Source organism: Squalius cephalus (genome assembly GCF_949319135.1).
Source record: "Squalius cephalus genome assembly, chromosome: 4".
Classification (NCBI taxonomy): Eukaryota; Metazoa; Chordata; class Actinopteri; order Cypriniformes; family Leuciscidae; genus Squalius; species Squalius cephalus.
Genome location: NC_137125.1, coordinates 43,050,184 through 43,069,934, shown reverse-complemented (window position 1 = coordinate 43,069,934; position 19,751 = coordinate 43,050,184). Strand labels below are relative to the sequence as shown.

The 19,751-nt window shown below is 39.0% G+C and overlaps 1 protein-coding gene across 2 annotated transcripts; it reads right to left on the bottom strand.

Moving 5' to 3' along the window:
- Positions 1 to 1,410: 1,410 nt before the first annotated feature.
- dcn (decorin) lies at positions 1,411 to 18,975 on the bottom strand. 2 transcript variants are annotated; one of them, XM_079868120.1, is made up of 8 exons: positions 18,338 to 18,975; positions 10,256 to 10,508; positions 6,072 to 6,184; positions 4,779 to 4,992; positions 4,331 to 4,444; positions 4,145 to 4,238; positions 2,886 to 3,024; positions 1,411 to 2,642 (listed from the first exon to the last, which is right to left on the bottom strand). In XM_079868120.1, the coding sequence occupies exons 2-8, from the start codon at positions 10,491 to 10,493 to the stop codon at positions 2,442 to 2,444; spliced, it is 1,113 nt and encodes a 370-aa protein (XP_079724246.1). In that variant the 5' UTR covers positions 10,494 to 10,508; positions 18,338 to 18,975; the 3' UTR covers positions 1,411 to 2,441. The 2 variants fall into 2 exon arrangements, with proteins under 2 accessions (XP_079724246.1, XP_079724247.1); XM_079868121.1 differs by having other exon boundaries at positions 18,348 to 18,708.
- Positions 18,976 to 19,751: the final 776 nt, after the last annotated feature.

Here is a 19,751-nt window from a genome sequence, read left to right as displayed (position 1 = left end):
GAGCTTCCTCTGCTCTCATCTTCTCTGAAAGCTTTAGTTTTAAAAGTCTTCTTCAGTGCCGTCAGATGATTTTAGCTCTTTACTGCCACAGTTAAATAAATATACCACCTTTCACACACTTAGCTCTCTCTCTGTCACACACACACACACACACACACACACACACACACACACACACACACACACACAATCCCACACTCTGTCCTCTCCATCTCTCTCATACACACATTGCACTTTAACATTGAGTTGTGGAGGAGGGGCTTAATTATTAAAGCTCATTTGAGTTCAAATAGTGCAGCACAAAATAGTCCACAAGGCGGCACCAGAGAGAAACGAGAGAGAATCTGGTGGCTTTGTTATGAAATTGATGAATGAAACAGACTCCTGTGTGTTTTAATAAATGTGCACCTCTGCTGTATGCTGCATCTCAACATATAGCTTTGAAAACTAATGTATAACAGTATTAAAGTAGGCTATTACTTACTTGAATGTTTTTATTTTTTTGCTGTTGTTAGTTAATGTTCAGTGTCTTGCCATTACATAGTGCTCTTCATAGTTGATCAAAAATGCACCTAAGCCAAATATGATCTTCACTTATGATATTTTCAGCATTTCCATTGCATCCTTTGAAGTGTCTGATTTCATAAGCATATATTGGCTAGAGGCTGTCATTATCCAATCAGGAAATTATATGGGCCTAATATCTTTTTCATCTTCACAAAGGCTACTCTTAACAAACATCCTAAGAGCTAATCCCTGTGTTTAGAGAGACTTGTGACTATTTTTCTCATAAAGTCTGTTTATGGTCAGCCCTGCAGTGGTGTATTTGAGAGGACACACAATAAGAACTGATATTTTAAAAAGCTGCAATCCAAAGAAAAAAATATATTTCAGTTCAAAATAGAACGTTGAGATGAATTAAAGGAAATTAAACCACGCAATTAAAAGGATTTAAAATGAACAAATATTTTCATACTAAAAAATTTCCCCCCATATAAAACTTAATTTATTTCGTGTTTTAAGTCTTTGGACAATAAAACAGCCACATGAAAGGCTCTGGAAACCTTTGTTCCTTGGATTGACTTTGGAATGGATCCCTAAAAGTGCTATAATATTGAAATATATAATTTTGTGCTTAGTGTTTGAACTTGAGCAAAGGCTGTATAATTCATATAAATGACACAAACACATCAGTTTAAACAGTTTTGGTAGAGAAAGAAACCAGAACTAGCACCCAAACGTGACATTTTTACCGTAGCTTTTCAAGGTCTTCTGCGACTGTAGCATCCATCCAAGAAAGTTTGCCTTGTGTTATTTTGAGGTATCATTCAAATTCATTCACCTGAAAACCAACCCTGTGCATGAAAAAAGCCCATTAAACCACCCAGTGAAAGTTCCCAGAAAGCATGGTGAGAGATTTGACTGTTTATTTGGTTCAAAAGACACCTGTGTCGGAGCCCTCATTGGACAGAGAGAGAGAAAGAGAGAGAGAAAGGGATTACCTTTATTGCTGATATATTAAAGTCCAAACTACTGTAAGTGCTTGTGCTTCAAAGCATTGATAGGATTCTTTTATACAGCATTTATATACAGCGTCTATACAAGAGACATTCATGACTCTCATGAAAGCAGGAGGTGTCCATGTCCGCCGTCTCCCTCCCGATCCTTCCAGACTGAAACACAGACGATCAACAAACACACAAAAAAGAAAGAAACACACACACTCGCACATAACACCACAGAGTAGAAAAAGCATGCGTATACGTCGGGGAATCGTTTTCGTGGAAATGACAATAGTGTATTCTACATCTCGAAGCGCTATGTTGACCTGGGCAGAGCAGACGGGATCCAAGGAAACTAATGAGCACAAATGTCACCGAAACATTGAGACGAAGAGAAACTCGTACAGCCCAGCTCCCTGTTTTCTCCCATGTCAATCGATTACGAGGGAACCAACGATTTTTAACAGCACAATCTGAAGGAGCGCTACACGGAAAGTAATAACTGAGTACATTCTAGCATACAAGCTTTTGTTAATTGTTAACCCCTTGCTGCCCGCTCCGCAGGCCAGCGGAAAACATAGAAGAACATGGCTTAGGTCCTGAAGATCCGAGACGGACCTTCGAAAAAGATCATTTTCGTCTGGGCGATTTGCGCTATTGGATATTCTAAGTGGTCATGGCTTTATTTGATTTCATTTTCTTTTTTTTCCGTACAATTTCAACACATTATGTATGTTCAGTACAATACTGATATGCATTTGGCTATTTGAAAGTATCATGTGATATCTGTCCAGTAAAGTGCATGTTGAAAATGGAATTGTAGTTTTATTTCGAGTTAACTGAGATATGACATTCAGACTAAGTTATGTGCTTGAAAGGATTAGGCCAGACAGGAAGGGGCGGGATAAAAACAGTGACTGAGCCGTCTGATTGGACGCTCTATTTCTTCCTGTAGTTGCCCAGTTGAATGGCCGAGCGGTCGAAGACACAGCGGAAGGTGATTGGCTGGACCTCCCAATAGGGCACTGGATTACTGAACAGGCTAATGCCCGAGTACATGGCCTTCTTTGTATTATAGCCGGGTGGGCAGAAGTCCTCGGTTCCCACAGTGGCAATCTTGTTGGCGTGAAGGTAGATCACCTGGAATTCAGAATGAGAGCATGACTTAAAGTCATCATGAAATCAAATACAGCAATAGCAAACCACAACCATCCAATCAATTCCCTATGGACAAAATCAAGTCCCGCCCCTACATTTTTTGTCTCGTTCTAAAAGCCGTTTCACTCAGATATTCGATCTTACGAGGGAAGAATATCGCGACTTCTGTTTCTACTGACTTTAAAGATATGTGGAAATGGTGTTAAGTTGAGTGGGATCTCTCACCTGAATGTATTTGTGTTCTGGCAGGCCGGACGGGATCGTAGTGAGCACGTTATTGTCCAGGTGAAGTTCCCTCAGGTGAGGCACATTGGCCAGAGAGCCGTTCTCCACCACACTGATCTCATTATGGCTTAGACCAAGCCTGAAAACACACAGTGATATTATTATTAATGCAAATGAAAGCTAAAACAAATTTTCATTAACTGAAAAAAAAAAAAAAAAACAACAACAACTAAAACCAACTAAAATAAAAATGGTCTCAAATAAATGTTAGTTTTTGATACATGGTAGCCTACATTATTGTTCAAAAATGTTGAGCATTTTTTGTTTTTTTGAAAGAAGTCTCTTTGGAAGAAGTCTGAAAACGCAGTAATATTGTGTAATATTATTACAATTTGAAATAACTGTTTTCTATTTGAATTTTTTTTAAATGTAATTTATTCCTGTGATGCAAAGCTGAATTTTCAGCAATCATTACTCCAGTCTTCAGTCTCACATGATCCTTCAGAAATCATTCTAATGATTTGATGCTCATGAAACATTTCGAAACCGGTTGTGCTGCTTAATATTTCTGTGGAAATCATGCTACATTTTTTAATGAAAGAACAGCATATGTCTAAGACAGAAATCTTTTGTAACATTATAAATGTCTTTAATTTCACTTTTGATCAATTTATTGCATCCTTGCTGAATAAAAGTATTAATATCTTTCATACTAGGAAACGAAACAATTATAAAGTAAAAAAGCGAAACAACTAAAACACAGGTATTCTCAGTGCTGTTTTGCTAAATTCTACCTATATTATTGATTTCCCTCATCAAAAATAATCAGAATTAAGCTGCAAAACAATCTTCCAGTCTTCTTATTCAGCGGTTAGTATTAGAGTCAATACTCTATAACAACTCAGCTGTGATTCAGTCTCGGCATGAACAGTGGAAAATCTGTGTAATGAATGTTCTTATTTCTGTGTGTTCCAAAGCAAACTGATCCATGCAATGATGTCATGGTGTTTGAGTCTCACAAGGTGTGTGAGCCAACCATCACCTCCAACAAAGCTGTTCTCATGCAAATTCTAAACACACCTTATGAAATCTGAATTATTATTTCCCCTGTATCACACACTTTTCCTCCTGAGTCAGGTTTTCAGCTATACAGAGCCATTTTTAGCTGTTTCTGTCCAGCCTCTTCAAGTCTGCCATGCAAGAAATTCAACTGGTTGTTAGCACAACAAGAAATGTATTAAGGAGAAAGATGTATTTACTTGGACAGGTTCTTCAGGCCCTTCAGACTGTCTGCGGTCACTTTAGTGATCTTGTTTCCATCCAAGTGAAGTTCAAAAAGAGAGCTGGGCAGACCTGGACATTTTTAACACAGATTAATGTGTTGAATTGATTCATTGAAGTGAAAGGGATATCCATCATCATTCACAATAGGGATGATTCTGTACCTTTGGGAATGGCAGTGATGTTGGTGTCAGCAATTCGTATGTAAGAGACCCTCTTCAGATCAGCAAAAGCACCATTATCAACTCCAGAGCTACTCAGGGGGTTAGAGCCCAGCTCTGGAATGGGAGAGAGTCAAAATGTGCATTAGTTCACAGTTAGATATAGACATGCAAAATTTTTACACTGCTGATTTGATGGTGACTGATGCTTTTATACGTTACATGCTATTTCCTTTAAGTGCAGGATAATAAAAAATAAAAAAATAAAAAAATAAAATAATAAAATAAAATAAAATTAAATAAAATTAAATAAAATAAAATAAAATTAAATTAAATTAAATCGAGCCTGCATACATATTATTTATAAAACTGATGATTGATGTTTTAATTTATATAACAAAGAGGCCACTCCACTGATGGTTTTCTAGGCAGCACAGACAAAAATTCGTACCCATGACGATGACATTGGCCATGCCGGAGAAGGAGGTCTTCTTTATCTTGTTAATCTGGTTCTCGTGAATGCGCAGCTCCTGGAGGCTTTTCGGTATGTTTGCAGGAACGTCCTTCAGAAGGTTCTTGGACAGGTAGAGTCTCTCCAGATTGATCAGAGAAGAAAAGGCCTTTGCATGAATAATGGTGATCTTATTGTTGACCATGATGAGTGTCTGAAGGGGGAAAAAAAAGGAACTTTATGGCATTTGTATGACTGCAAATATTATAGTTATTAGTGTTTAAATGCACACAATTTCAGTTGATCAACCTAAAGTTGTTTTAGTGTTTGTGTGACAAACACTTTTCGCCCCTGATATTCAGTCATAAAAAGGTCACTAGCTGCTTGCTATAATCTATAGTACATTCCAGCACATAAAAATCTTCATTTATTTTCACTGTGATAATTAAATAGCGACGGCTCACATAGCATTTTGGCAACATTTTCTCACTCTCTGTTCTGTTTGCATTCATCGCTCATTGGCGCCTAACAGATCCAGGCGCCATGTGAATGTTGAGCTTGGAAAGCGAGAAATAGCAAAGGGCCCTCGACGGGAGGCTGTATATTTATTGAAGTTCAGGAGGCTGAACAATGGATCCGCTCCAAAAGTGAATCATTACACTTGTGCACCTGGGAATGACACATTTCACACTGAGAGCTGTTTTCTGGAGAGCATGGATTGGAAACACAGAGGATTTCACATTCCGGATCATAAGTTTCCCCCAAGCGGCATTTCGTAAAGTGTCTCTGAAGGTCTCCAGAGAATTTTTGCAGTGTTTTCGAAAAATAGGCGCAGATATTTGCCTCCAAAGATCGCTGTGGTTGCAACGCATAGTTTTAGCACCCAGTTCCACATTTTGGCAGACAAACAGTGTTCAAGTGTTTTCTCTGGAGTGTTTTTCAGTGCTGCTCAAGCATTTGTTTTTTGGGAAAAGAATTGCTTTTAGTGTAGAATTTCTTTTATGTGAAACAGGGTTCACAAATGGCTTTGATTTGAAAATTTGGACATATGTTCCTTGTGTTAAATAGCTGGTTTCAAGGTCATGGAAAAAACATCACGCTGTCATTTCAAGTTATCAGGAGGAGAGTAGCCAATTGGTCTTAAAACGAATCAAAGTTAAATAGGATTTGTCCTGTGAGGACTTTAAGGGGGATTGAGAAATGTCATTGCTTCTACGATCCAATTTAGGGAATTAAAGAAAATGTGGTTCAAAAAAGAGAACAAGGGAGAGAGTGAGTAATTGAATATCTCACTTGGAGACTCTTCAGGCCTTTGAAGTCGTTTTCTCTGATCTCTGAGATCTTGTTGTTCTGCAAATCCAGGAGAGTGGTATCAAGTGGAATTTTTTCTGGAACGTTCTTCAGACCTGAGAAACACAAAACGCAAGTAGTAAGAAAAATGACACTGATGAAATGGGATAAGACCTAATCTGGGATTTTATGGCTAGAATCTACTTTGAAATCAAATCAGCTGTGGACATATGAATCCTGGTCCAACACCAACAAATCCTTCAAGAGTAAATTCTGGTACTAAATGGCAGAAAGAATGTGAACGCTGGACTGGACTGGTCTTGGTTTTCGATGAGCTTCAGCCATCATTGTATAGATTACACAAAATTTTTATAGAAACTTTTATGAGCTACCATTCTACATGTGTAATAAGAGAAGCGTTTCTAAGAAATGTCTGGACCAAGGCTAAAGGGACAAAAATTATAAATAATATTATGTCTACATTTCTATTCCCAAAATCAAAATGATTAAATGAATAAACAAGTTAAAAAATAAAATAATTTCCAGAGCTACACGGTCTGAGCAGACAGGTCTAGTGAGTACTAAAGCACTTTAAACATTGAACCAAAATAAATAAGGAAAAAGAGGGCTCTATAGACTTCTAAAAAGTCTGAATGATGAATGTGCATTTGGACTTTGGACCAATCAATTTTAAGGGCAAGAGCTTAAGTAACACAGTAAAAAAAATTGATGGTTATGATGATGGTTCACATACGTTTTAGTGTTTCGAAACAGTTCATTGAGTTGATCATAGACAGCTGGTATGCCAGATATCTCACAGTTTTTCTTGGAAGGATTATACATGCTGTATGATGCTGTCAATTGCAAAAGCTGACATAACATTTCCACAAAAGGGGAATTTGATTTTGCCAACATTGGACAACATGACTCAGCTTTCATTTAATGTGCTGCAGACCAGGCTACATGGAAACAACAAAAAGTATTTAGACACTTAAGTCACACTTTAATATGTATGAATGTCTTTGCATTATATAACAAAAATATCGAAAAAAATAATAAAACATTTTCTCATAAACTTGGCATCATTAACAAATTAAATTCATACATTTACAGTCCAAAAGCTTTTTAGTTTCAAACATAGGAAAAATAAGGTAAACACAAATCCACATACATAAACATAAATATATCTGCTTTACCAACTCTAAAAGCTCTTTAGGCAGAACCTCACACAAACATTGTTTGGTCTTGTTTTGCGGTGAGTTTCCTCATCAGTGCATGTGTATAAACATTTTAAGAATATGTCCCTGTTAATTATATAACCACAGGACAGAGGACCCAGAGATCACAGCTGGACATTTCAATGCTGTCGAGATGTCTCACACATGTTCTTTTCGTTCTCCTCTGTTTAGTCTCATTTTCTAGTGGCTACACATCTCAGCTAAAATCACAGCAATCAATGTAGGTCAAAGAGAGTTTTATTATGGAGTATATTATCAGTATGTAATCCAAAAAGCAATAAAAATAACATCATAAAATCTTTGGGGGAAAATCAAAATCGGAATGAACCGTTTTAAAATTAAACCCAAATGGCAATAAGATATTCAGAACGTGCAGCTCATTGGCAACCCTTATGGGACAAACATATGAAACTATTTAAAAGAAAACAGTCCTCTGTGGTTAAAAATATTATCTAACCACTGAAATCAGCAACTGAATCAAAATCAAAAGCAGAGAATAGCACAAAGCCATCGTTAACAGGCCCACGGATGCTAAACTCATTCCTTATATTGGTGAGAAGAATAAAAACATGAGATGTTGTTTGCTGTAACACAGTCTCACCCCAAAACGTCACATACTGACGGGTCTTGACCATACGGCAACATACGACGAAAAGGGTACCCCTAAAACGTCCATATGTGACGATTCGGGTTATGGGTAGGTTTAGGTATGCGTTAGGGTACCGCTAGGAGGCGCTGCTGGTGCGCTTATGTCTTCGTCTCATATGGACGTTTTAGGGGTACCCTTTTCGTCGTATGTTGCCGTATGGTCAAGACCCGTCAGTACATGACATTTTGGGGTGAGACCGGGCTGTTTAATCCACAAAATAAGTCACACCTCCATGTTTCTCTACACCGTGAACATTAAAAAAATAGCGGCTTTTGCACCAGAGGAACCTTTTCATAGTTAGTTATTAATAAACGGAAGTACGCACTTTTTTGCCGAGTTCACACCAGAGGAACTTTACAAGGAACGCCTTTTGGGAAAACTAAACTAGCTCCTACTTCAGAGTAGGGACTAACCAAGCACAATAGGACAACTACCAGTGACTTAAGTGTACGTTGATTGGTCGAACACATGCCATATGAAACAGCAGCCGCCATTTTTAAAAAGCTAATGGTAACGGCATTTACCTGTCGCCTTTGTCTGCGCTGTTGTGTTGTTTTCTCAGTCTCGATGATATTTAGCAAGTTGTCATAGTAGATTTCGCCTCTTAGCCCTCCTTTTTGCCCTTTCCATCGCATTACTTATACGTCTACATTCCATTTCAATTATCATGAATCCCAAAACACAGGCTAACACAGTTGTTGACGCTGTTGAATGCCGCGTTTAAATGACGTTGTTGTCGGTCGCTTCCTACTGGCGGTGTGAATGCAACCTGGAAATTGGCCCTAGGGGAACATTTAGTTCTCAGGGGAACCGCCCTGGTGGCTTCCTATAACTAACTTTCTATAACTACCTGGTGCAAAAGCTCCTAATGAATATTGTACACTTAACCCACTTTCGAATGAGAAATACATGTACTAAACTGATATCAACTGGTCCCAAAAATTGGTTAGCAAGCAAAAACACAAGGCTCTTAATCAAACTTTCCTAGACAAACAAACTCAATTTTGCCATTGGTTGTTCTTGGGTTCTGGCATTATTTCCAGACGGTTTTCCCTGCAGCTGCAGAGCTGTATAAACTGGGTCACATATTTCACTGGAAAGAGGTGAAGTTAGATGGAGAACAGGCCTGTCGGCACACCTATCCCACTCCCTCCCTCCCTCCCTCTCTTCTTTTCCAGGTCTGTTTCAAGCCAAAAGACCTGCGGAGCAGATGAGAGCTGGAGGCCTTCTCTTTGGTCTTCTTTTTTTATTTGTCCTTGTTCTCAATCCCATTTTCGTTCTCGTTCTTTCTCTGTCCATTTCAACTGGAGTTGAGTGTTAATGTTACGAAAGAATGGAATTGGCCCTTTCTGAGAATTGCTGTTCTCGTTTTGCCTGGTCAACAGTATTTCTTTCCAAACAGACGTTCTGCCTATCAAACAGTCCTCTGAGTAATTTCCTGCAAGAAAAAGCTGTCCTAACAGAGACAACGTGCTTCAGCAACTCAATTACATTGAATTACGAGATAGAAGGGTAGAGAAATAAAAAGAGATCTTATGACAAAGACAATAAAACTTAGTTAAAACAATCAGAGAACAATTCAGAAGGATCAGTCGACTCTTTGTAACTATATCACTCTTTTGTTTCTATTGCTCTTTTCTGCGTAAATCACAGTGACTCGGTGGACAGGGCAGCTTTACAGGGAGAGAAGTGGAAATCGTTGGAAGGAGCCTGAGAAAAGAACAGCCTTTCTCAAGCATTACACACATGCCTGGGGATTCAATTAGGAAAATGAGGCAGCCGTCTGGAGGTTAATGCCTAGTCGTCTATGGAAGTGAGTGCAGTTAACAGCATATGAAAACATTTAAAGTAGTTTTGAAAAAGTGACATAAGTAATTCAATGGTGACTCAACAATGGGCAGATCAAACAAATAGAGAGGTTTTGTTCATGGCTGCTAGGCCTTTGACAGTTTATGCCATGAAAAAACTGGCATCAGGTGTTCTGCACGGTTGCTAGGGTGTTGCAAGACAGTTGCTTGAGTGTTCCGAGTGGTTGCTAGGGTATTAAATTACAGCTTGCTAGATCGAGAAAGTACTTTCAAGTTTTATAAACATTATGTAGGCTATCAGATGGATAACAAACGGACTGTGGCCGATCTGTGGGTTTATTCATAAAGTCAACAAGTTTGTTGTTGCCATTGATCATTTTACATTGTTGCCCTAATCCAGTCAGAAACATAGTGATAATGGTTAAAAGAAAATCACATAGAACATATGCAGCTTTCATCAAGCAGTCTAGTCTAGTGTCACAAAGTGTTTACCTAGATCAGAACACTGGGCCACTCGCAGATGACACTGGCATCGGAAGGGGCAGAAAGGTCCATCAGGTCCATCGGGTAAAAAAGGTGGTGTCTGTATGGGTGGTTTACGAGTCGCAGGCAATCTTTCATCTCCTGAGCCTGGTTCGTCCTCCATCATGAAGTCCATGAAGCCGGACTGACGGAAGGGCAGAGCCCAGCATACGGACACCAAAAGCAGGGAGAGACAGGCCGATTTCATGTTGCTGATGAAGGCCTAGAAGGTAAAATGGAGAAGAGAAGGGGTTAAAGGTGAGGGGTGATATGCTGGATCTGTGATGGTGAGAGGTCAAAAGTCAAATGACAGATGTAGAGTGCCTGAGCAATGTGGGTTATAACTAGGCAGAGGAGGGGTCAGGGGTCAAATGTAGGCATATTAGAGTAGAGGTCTCTGCTGGCTATTGCTGCAACTTTTCATGGTGTTAGACTGATGGTTGGCTTTATATGACTAAATGCTTTACTATACATTTAATAAAATAAGGAGATTAATTATATTAAAAACAGAACCTCATGGGTTGAAATAAAGTATTTAAAATTCTCCTTAATTATTCCTAAAAATGCTTCATACATTTTTAATCACTACTGCCATTTGTAATGAAGAGAATCAAACCATTAAATCAAATGTGGTAAACCAGGAGTTTCCAAACTTTTTGCCTTGGACTTGAAATATGATCTCCTTGCGAGGGACTCCCCTCACATTGACATAAAATACAGTATTGTTCTGAAGTTTGGGGAATTTTTGAAAGAAATGAATACATTTATTCAGCAAGAATGCGTTAAATTGAGCAAAAGTGACAGATTTTGTCCAATAAATTTAGTTCTTTTGAACGTTCTATTCAGCAAAGAATCCTAAAAAATGTATTGCAGTTCACAGAAAAATATTATAATAAATAATGAGAAATTTCTCTTGAGCATCAAATTAGAATGATTTCAGAAGTATCACGTGACACTGGAGTAATGACTGTTGAATAATCAAATAAATCAATAAATTGTGATTACAATAAATGAATTGTGCTTATTCTCATTATTATGCAAACAGTCTTTAGAAAGCAAAATGAAACCGTAATAATATCAAATTCTATAAAAGTGATTTAAATATTCCATGAAGCCCCCTGTGGGTCCCTGGATCCCAGTTTGAAAAACTCTGCCATAAACTGTTAAAAGGACAACCCTGCACTCTATATTTGTGAAAACTGTTGAAAGTTGACCTGGGTTGACCAAACTCATTCATACCTCCAGTTAGGAAAAATAAAACCATCTCAGAGAAAGTGCACAAAGTTGTCCATGAGCCCACACATAAACATATGTCTGAAGAGAAGCTGAACTTCGTTGAATGACGGGGAAATTGTAAAGTAGGTACAGTAACTCCCAGAGCCCAGTTTGTCTTTTCAGGGTCATATCGGGCCCATGTAATCAACATACGGCATAATTACAGTAGTTCAAATCCTCCGGGCGGCCACGTCACTTGCACAGTGAATAACCACTGTGCCTCTGTTGTTAAACTCTGGAAACCCAGAAACTGACCTTGACAACCTTCGGGAAAAGATTACTTCCTTTTCCTAATTCCTCAAGCAGTAGGAGACAGTTATACATACATTTAATCTTAGTGCAGACCTATAGAAGATGAATATGGTGACACATTCCATTGAGGAACCGTGAAAGACTTCTGTTGGAAACATGGATAAACACTATTTCTAATCACTACTCACTCACTATCACTATAGATAGCCAATATCTACAAGCAAATGGAGTGTAGACCCAAACATTTGTCTCAAAAGACAAACTTCATAAACCCAAGAAAATTAATCAGAAGTTTCAAACTCCTACAAGTCCTATTCAGTAAAAAATGAAAAAAAGTTATTCCTGCAATGCATGGCAAGTGACCTTCAGCCTTAGATTCCTAGTTACTGTTGATTTGCATCACATGAGAGCAATGTGAAACCATTTTCTGAGGTTCCTTCAGCTCAACCACAACCAGTATTCATGTTTCTAGAGAAACAATGAGAAATTGTAGTTTTATTCAACACCATTTCAAAACAACAACTTACTGACCTTCATTTAGACATGTTATTTAATGTAATGTTACGTTTTCAGGCCTGGATACAATATCCATCCCCTTAGACACCTTTAATTACCTTTGACCCAGTAGGCAAAGAGACGCTTTGAGCAAACACATTGCAGAATCTCTTTGCCCTTTAACATTTAAGCTTTTGGTAGATTTACATTTAATGTTGTTTTATGTACGTGCGTCCCTGGGAATTGAACCCATGCTTTGTGCCATTCTCTACCAGTTGAGCCGCGTGAACTCCTTCTTCAATATGCATTCCCAGCAGGAATGATGCCATAGTAAGAGTTTAGAGCCTCAGGTCCTGCTCAGCAGAATGAAAAGCCCTTTGAGCATTACAGGCTGTCACCACGAGCGATTCTGTTTGAAGGGGGATCATGGGAAGCTGTTGCTGCATTTGAGTTGCGTCCTGTCAACAAACCACAGGCTGCTATGAGAGCCAGGCAAACAGACAAGACAGATTGATGGTGTCATGCCGTTGTTGGGGAAGTGCAGGCAGGGTCCAAAGTTCACATGTGGCAATCACAAAACTTGTCTTTTAGCGAACAAATAAATTGGTAGTCTCAGTCGTCACGCCCATGGACCGTTGGCTGAAAGGCTCATGCATAAGGCGCACGAAATGGGAAACACTTCAGGAGTTTCGAAGTCGTCATCTGATTGGTTGAATAATACAGGATTTCCGGGGGACATGTGTGTCGCATTCTTTAAAGCTACACTGTGTAGGATTTTCTCCCATCTAGAGGTGAAATTGTTTATGACTACCAACTGAATATTACTTTTCCAGCCCCTCCCATTCCGAGGGCTTTTTAACTCCTACGGTGGCCGTATTATTTCAAATCTACCGGCAGTCGCGAGTAATCTCCCCCTCGCATTCGTCACGGTGCCACTGAGTGTCAAAACGCGAAAGGCGAAGCTTGAATTTCCAGGTATATCCCTCTTTGGCTAATGTATTTCAACACATTCTCATACCCAATTCGTCACTTTCTGACATTCGTCAATATCCGACGCACAAAGCACCCTTTAGCGTCCATATGAGACGCTTCGGGTTATGGGTAGGTTTAGGCGTCATGTAACTGACGCTTTCGGAAGTTCGTCAATATCCGACGCACAAAGCACCCTTGGCGTCAATATGAGACGCTTCGGTTATGGGTAGGTTTAGGTCTGTGGTAGGGTTATGCGTCTCATATGGACGCTAAAGGGTGCTTTGTGCGTCGGATATTGACGAATGTCAGAAAGTGACGAAAAAGTGACGATTTGGGTATGAGAATGCGCTGTGTATTTTCAAGATGGAGGCGCAACATGGCTGCCGCCATTCGAGCGACTCGCTCGTATGTATTCTAAATAGCAGATTCTACGCTTACGAGAATACTTGATCAGTTGGTAGAACTAATTACACATTAATGAGCACATATCATTTTGAAAGAACAAAGTGTTTTTTGCTAAGAATCAACTTAAAAAATTACACAGTATAGCTTTAACGTAAAACAAAGCTGTTGTGATGCCAAACCCCCTCATGGAAAAAGAAAGCCATCACGTTTACAACTGTGACAATGAGCGCTTATCAAGATCAGCTAAACGCTGGATTTTCAAAAGTATGAGAAGTTTGCCGCGCCATTGTTATTAAATGAATAATTTAGTTGATGCACGCCGGTCTGTTATTGTAGGGACATCATCTTTTTATTTTCACGCTCCAAAACATGACGTGGAAACAAAACAAACTGTGATTGGTAACTTTACGTGTCGGTCAGACGTCCTCTTGGGCGGTTCTTGGCCAGTGGAAGCATCGATGGAGACCTATTGCCATTAGTCTGAAAGTCTGGCTACGCAAGACTAACAAATTGGTAACTTTATAAGGAACTTCAACATAAAACTTCATGTGCCAACCACCAAAACAAATATATAAGGAACATCACAATGTGTGAACATGATCTCATAAAAAAATAGGAGGTATTCGTAGGTAAATCAGGGTTGAAGCACACAAACATTAATTATTAGTATTGCATCTACGTAAGCATTTTGTGTATAAACAACTTCAGAAATCTACAAATATGAAATAATTTTTCTGATTCATTGTATTTAACCAAATGTGATTAATTAAATATGTTTAATGTCATCAACATCAGTATAATGGTGTCATTCTGTTTGATTTCTAATATTTTATTTTTTAGATTTTAAAATATATTTAAAAATATTTGTATACATCTGTACAATATGATTTTATACATAATGTATTTAAATAATGTTTTTTTTTGTTTTTTTTACAAATAATGCAAAATAGTTTCATAGCTGGTAAGAAAAATGTATGGCTGGTTTAATTGGCTCAATTCACTCTCTACTTGGATCCGCAGATCCCATCAAAGAGAAGGACCAACTCAACAGGAAGGATGCTATGTCTGTATCTTCTCGGCAGGAACCAATGGAAAGGCTCAATGTGTCAAGGATTAACAGGACTGAGTTTAAATAAACTTGAGAAGTGCTTTTTCACAGACGCAGTTCTGTGCCTAACTATCAGCTTCTGCCAGGCTGTTACAGGCCCTCGGATTTGATTTCTCTCCGTTTGCGGGTCAGGCAACAGTCTGATCCAGCTGAAGTGCTTCACAGAATCCAGAATCAGCACTGGCCTGTTTCTGGTCTTATAAATGTGGGCTTTTAATAATCAAGAGGAAAAAGGAAAATTTCCACGTTAACTCTCAAATTCTCTCTTTCTCCATGCATTTCTGTCCTTGTTTTCACTGTTTTCAGGTCTGGGTTGTGTCACAGCAGGTCTGATTTAAAGGGAGGGTTGAAACGTCTAGTTTTCGCTTTTTCTCTCTTAATCAACCAATTTTGTCTTGATGTATGCAAACATAAGATTGATTTGAGAGCCAAAGACATGGGGACCTGTTTTGATAGAACGTATTATGTGTGAATAGTAATACATAATCTGGCAGTGTAGACTGACACCACAGCTAATATAAATAGCTTATATACAGTATAAATACATACACTACATTTGAGTTTAATCTCAAGACTGCTCCACTACAGGTGGTTTATGTTACAGAATTGGGACATTAGTTTGTTCAGTAATTATAGTTCTGTACTGTATCATTCAGACTGCATTGTGTCTTAGAAAGGTTGGCTTATCCAAACAGAACAAGTGATTTATGGGATAGCGTGGTGGAGATGAGGTCATGTGAGCAAACTCAGATTACAATATTCATGTTAACTGTTTATTACTGTAAATTGTAGTAGTAATAGTAGTAATAGTAGTAGTAGTAGTAGAACATGTAACTTGTACACATTATAATTACCTGTTGCAATTAACTGCATTGCCATATAACAACTCTTACTAAGTATTTGTCTTGTTTTTCAGCAAAATGTCTAAACATTCCATTCTAAATCAAGATAAATCTCCAAAGTATTGTTTTCTGAAATAAATTATAAATATTAAGGGAGATTTGTTGCCTAAAACAAGAAAAAAAATCATTAATTTGGTAGTAAGCAATCATTAAATAGTGTTAGTTGCATATTGAAAGTGGAATACAGCTCTACTTATCTTACTTTCCTTGTTCACACTCACACTCACTAACTCACTCACACACACACACACACACACACACACACACACACACACACACACACACACACATACACACACACTCACACACACACACACACACACACACACACACACACTCACTCACACACACACACACACACACACACACTCACACACACACACACACACACACACACACACACACACACACACACACACACACACACACACACACACACACACACACACACACACACACACACACTGACCTTCTGCTCCTTTCAGCAATAACTCACAGAAAGGCATTTACAGGCTACAGGACATTTAAAACATATGTGCTCCCTTGCTCCCTCCATTTTAAAACATAAAAACATAGACGGTCCAATCTTATCAAACACCCTGAAAATTGCCTCTTATTTATGAAAGCATTCGCCCACTAAAAGCTCTAAAATACCCAGAATTCCCCAAACACCGAGAGAATGTTTCAGAAATGTAATTATCTGCTCATTCCAATGAGTCATATATCAAAACAAAAGCACAAAAAAGGGCAAAAAAACGAAATATGAGGACTTATTATTCAGCTCAACAAACTGCACTCCTGGACTACACCAGCATACAAGGGTTTTTACCACTCTGCTCTCTGCGGTCAAACTGGTTCCAGACCACTAAACCAAACTCCAAAGCCACTGCCACACAATTAGACTTTCTCACAGATCAAAACCATGGTTAAACCCATCAAAAAAGTTTCTTCTTCAAAAGAACCTACCTCGAAAGCCAAAAAAAGTCAGATATCGAATAAGAAAATGCTAATAAGAAAATGAATGAAAATTTTTTTTTTGTCTAAGACAACACAATTTAATCAATCCCACTCTCTGACTCATTCACATTTACATACAAGCATTCTTTCACTTATCCTCTCACTTCCTCCAAAGCAACTGCTTTAACTTTGGTCCAAAGCTCCCATTTCCTTTCCTCAAAGGGTTCAAATTAAATAAAAGAGGGGAAAAGCAGACAATGACCAGCATGGCTACCATTTATTGACTCTAACATCACATAGTTTGAATCCAATGGAGACCTTTGGCTTCCAAAGAATACTTATTGCATGGCCTGAGGATGCTGTCTTTGAAGGGAGGAAGAGAGGGTTTCCTGTCATGGTACAAACTGTGTATGTGGGTTCTGTTCACAATTAATGAAAGTTGTAAGCCAAAAAAAAAAAGAAGTCAAAAATTTTCTAACCTTAGCCCCAATCCCTAAACCCAACAAAAGACAAATAAAGTTTTTAATTATTATGGCACCCACAAATTGATAGTTTAGACAAAGTGTCATCTCAAGATCACAAAGTGTCCCAATTTACGCACACTGAATGCGTCTAAACCTTCGGTTACCTCTTCCTCTCCCCCCTCCGAATGTTTTGAGTTAGCTGGGAATTTTGTGGTGGGATTACCAGGAAGTGCCTTGTCAAACTTGCCTACGATTGGAAGGAAGCTATACCATTAAAGGATTAATGAGACACCAGTCCCACGCTCTCACTCTCTCCATCTCTCTCTTTTCTCCTTCAGAGCGCTTTCATCCTTCAGCCGATATGGCTCAAGGCACTTTGGCTTCCACGCCATGAATAAAGAGTTTAGGATGCGACTTTGAGCGAGTGGAGGCAAGCAGACGCAGAGCGAGGCCAGAGGACAAAACATCTCTCCAGACAGGTCTATCCGAGGAGAGCGCTGTTAGAAATCCTCTAGTGTTTTCAGGCCTTACATTAACTCTCTCTAAATGCCAAGTGGTGCACAAAAGGAAGAAAAACTGGGATGGAAAAGTCAGGACGAAGCAGTGAGAGTTAGAGCACACGAAAAGATGGCTTTTTCACAACAGTGAGTGTGTGTGAGGGATTTCACAGAGCAGGGAAACTTATCGCAATTTGGAAAAGACAGAAAATGTCCTGTCCTCTCAAACTGAACAACAAATCAAATCAAATCGGCAATCAATTTGCATGAACATAGACTTTTCTGGCTTGAAATACAGATGATGGTTTTCTCATCAGAATGCAAACATGCAAACCATCCATAGCTATTAACAATGTACAAATATACAGGGAGCTTCAATAGAAAGGTATTTTTTTAAATCATAAACACACTTCTGTATTCTCTCAATTGCACTATATCTGAAATATAAAATCTAGAATGTGCCAGAATGAATCAAATTCATTGAAAACTTCACCTAAAAGCTTCAAGCAAACAGCCAAACCAATGCAAAGTCCTCATTTCTGCACCAACCTTTAATGATCTGCAGAAACCACCAAACCACAGATTCCCGAGGGGTTATACCCACATTTCATCAGTGCAAACCGTCAACCTCTCTATGAGACGGTCAATCTGTTATCTTAATCACAATCCCTACTTTTCAGCACTCAGAGGAGTTAACAGGAAAGCTTGCGGTGAGCTGATCTTACCTGTACGTACAGGAGCGTAGACGTAGACGAAGATCCGCAAATCCAGAGAGGGCTGGAGCCGATGTGCAGCGCGGCAGGCCGAGGGCTGATCGTTGTGTGGACGCCTGCAGCCAAGATCAGGCAGGTGTGCTCTGTCAGGGGGGAGGGGATGGAGAGAAGGACAGAGAGGGAGAGAGAGAGGACGAGTGAAGGGAGGGAAGGAGGGAGGGAGGGAGGGAAGAACAGGAGAGAGGGAGGGGTTGATTTCTTCGTCCCTTTCAAATGAGACAATTGGAGAAGAACTTCCCCCGGTCTGGAGCGATCCAAAAGCAATTGGAACGAGGGGGAAAAAAGTTTGGAGACGAGAGGCTGGGACTATACAGGCATTGGCGGGCTCCCATACTGTGTCATCTGGTAAAGATAGGGAGTTCTGGATACAACAAAAGCATCTCCCTCCCTCTCGCGTACCCTTTCGGCGGACTTCACGCTGCTTTTTTGCGTGGTGGAAACATTCCCCTCCTTTCCACCCACCATACTTTTGTTTCTTTTGAAACAAGAAACTTTTTCAGTGACCCGTAACCTCAACCACACATACACACGTACAGCATTTCCAAATCCTTATTAAGCTTGTTTATTTGTACTGAGTAACAGGCATGGAAGAGCATTGAATGTGCAAATGGAGGAACCCAGAATGGAGAAGGAGGAGTTGGCTTGAGTTCAGCTAGTTACTGAAATCAAGACCCAGTTTTTCTTCTCTCTGTGTCTTTCTTTATTTCGGTTATTCTACACTTGCCTGACTTTCTCTCTTTTTCCTGTCGAAATTGAAAGACTGCTGAATTGGTATGAGTCAATTCTCCTAAATCAGCTTTTGAGCTTTTCTGGCACATTTTCAGGAGACAGGAAAGATAAGCTGTACGTTTTAGAAAGGGGTGATTAGGATTTCAGTCTCAAGCCTCATTCACACTGACAGCGATTTTATCAAACCACTGGATGCCCTGCATTACTGGCCATTTGAAAAGCGTATGAAGATCTGATCACAAATGAGATATAATTCAAGTAAAAAATAACGTCATTCAATTGTGACAAAGAATCAGGTTTTTCTGCTGGTAAAAATTTACATTTTGGATGGGAATATGTTATCAGTTTAGAATACTTCATATCATGATTAATTAATTAATTAATTATCCATTAATATGACAATTATCAATGCCAATTGCCAATGGTTGTTATTGCTAATGTAATTATATATATTTTTCATTCAATATGTAAACAATTGTTAGTCGGATAGCATTAAATGCTCATCAAGACCCCTAAATAAGGTCTAAAATCACCAATGAGTTTGGACCAGACTGTTTCCGACTTTATCTGTGCTGACAAAGTACTATGGTTTTTTTTTTTTTTTCTTCTGACTGACCCTTGAGCTATTTGTCAGCTA

Bases quoted from the DNA above. Each gene is read 5' to 3' on its own strand.
- dcn (XM_079868120.1), bottom strand. From the start codon at position 10,493: ATGAAATCGGCCTGTCTCTCCCTGCTTTTGGTGTCCGTATGCTGGGCT. The intron at 6,185-10,255 runs GTAAACACTTTG...TGTGTTTCTCAG, and splicing joins GGCCCAGTGTTCTGATCTAG to GTCTGAAGAACGTTCCAGAA. The intron at 4,239-4,330 runs GTACAGAATCAT...AAAAATGTCCAG, and splicing joins CATCACTGCCATTCCCAAAG to GTCTGCCCAGCTCTCTTTTT.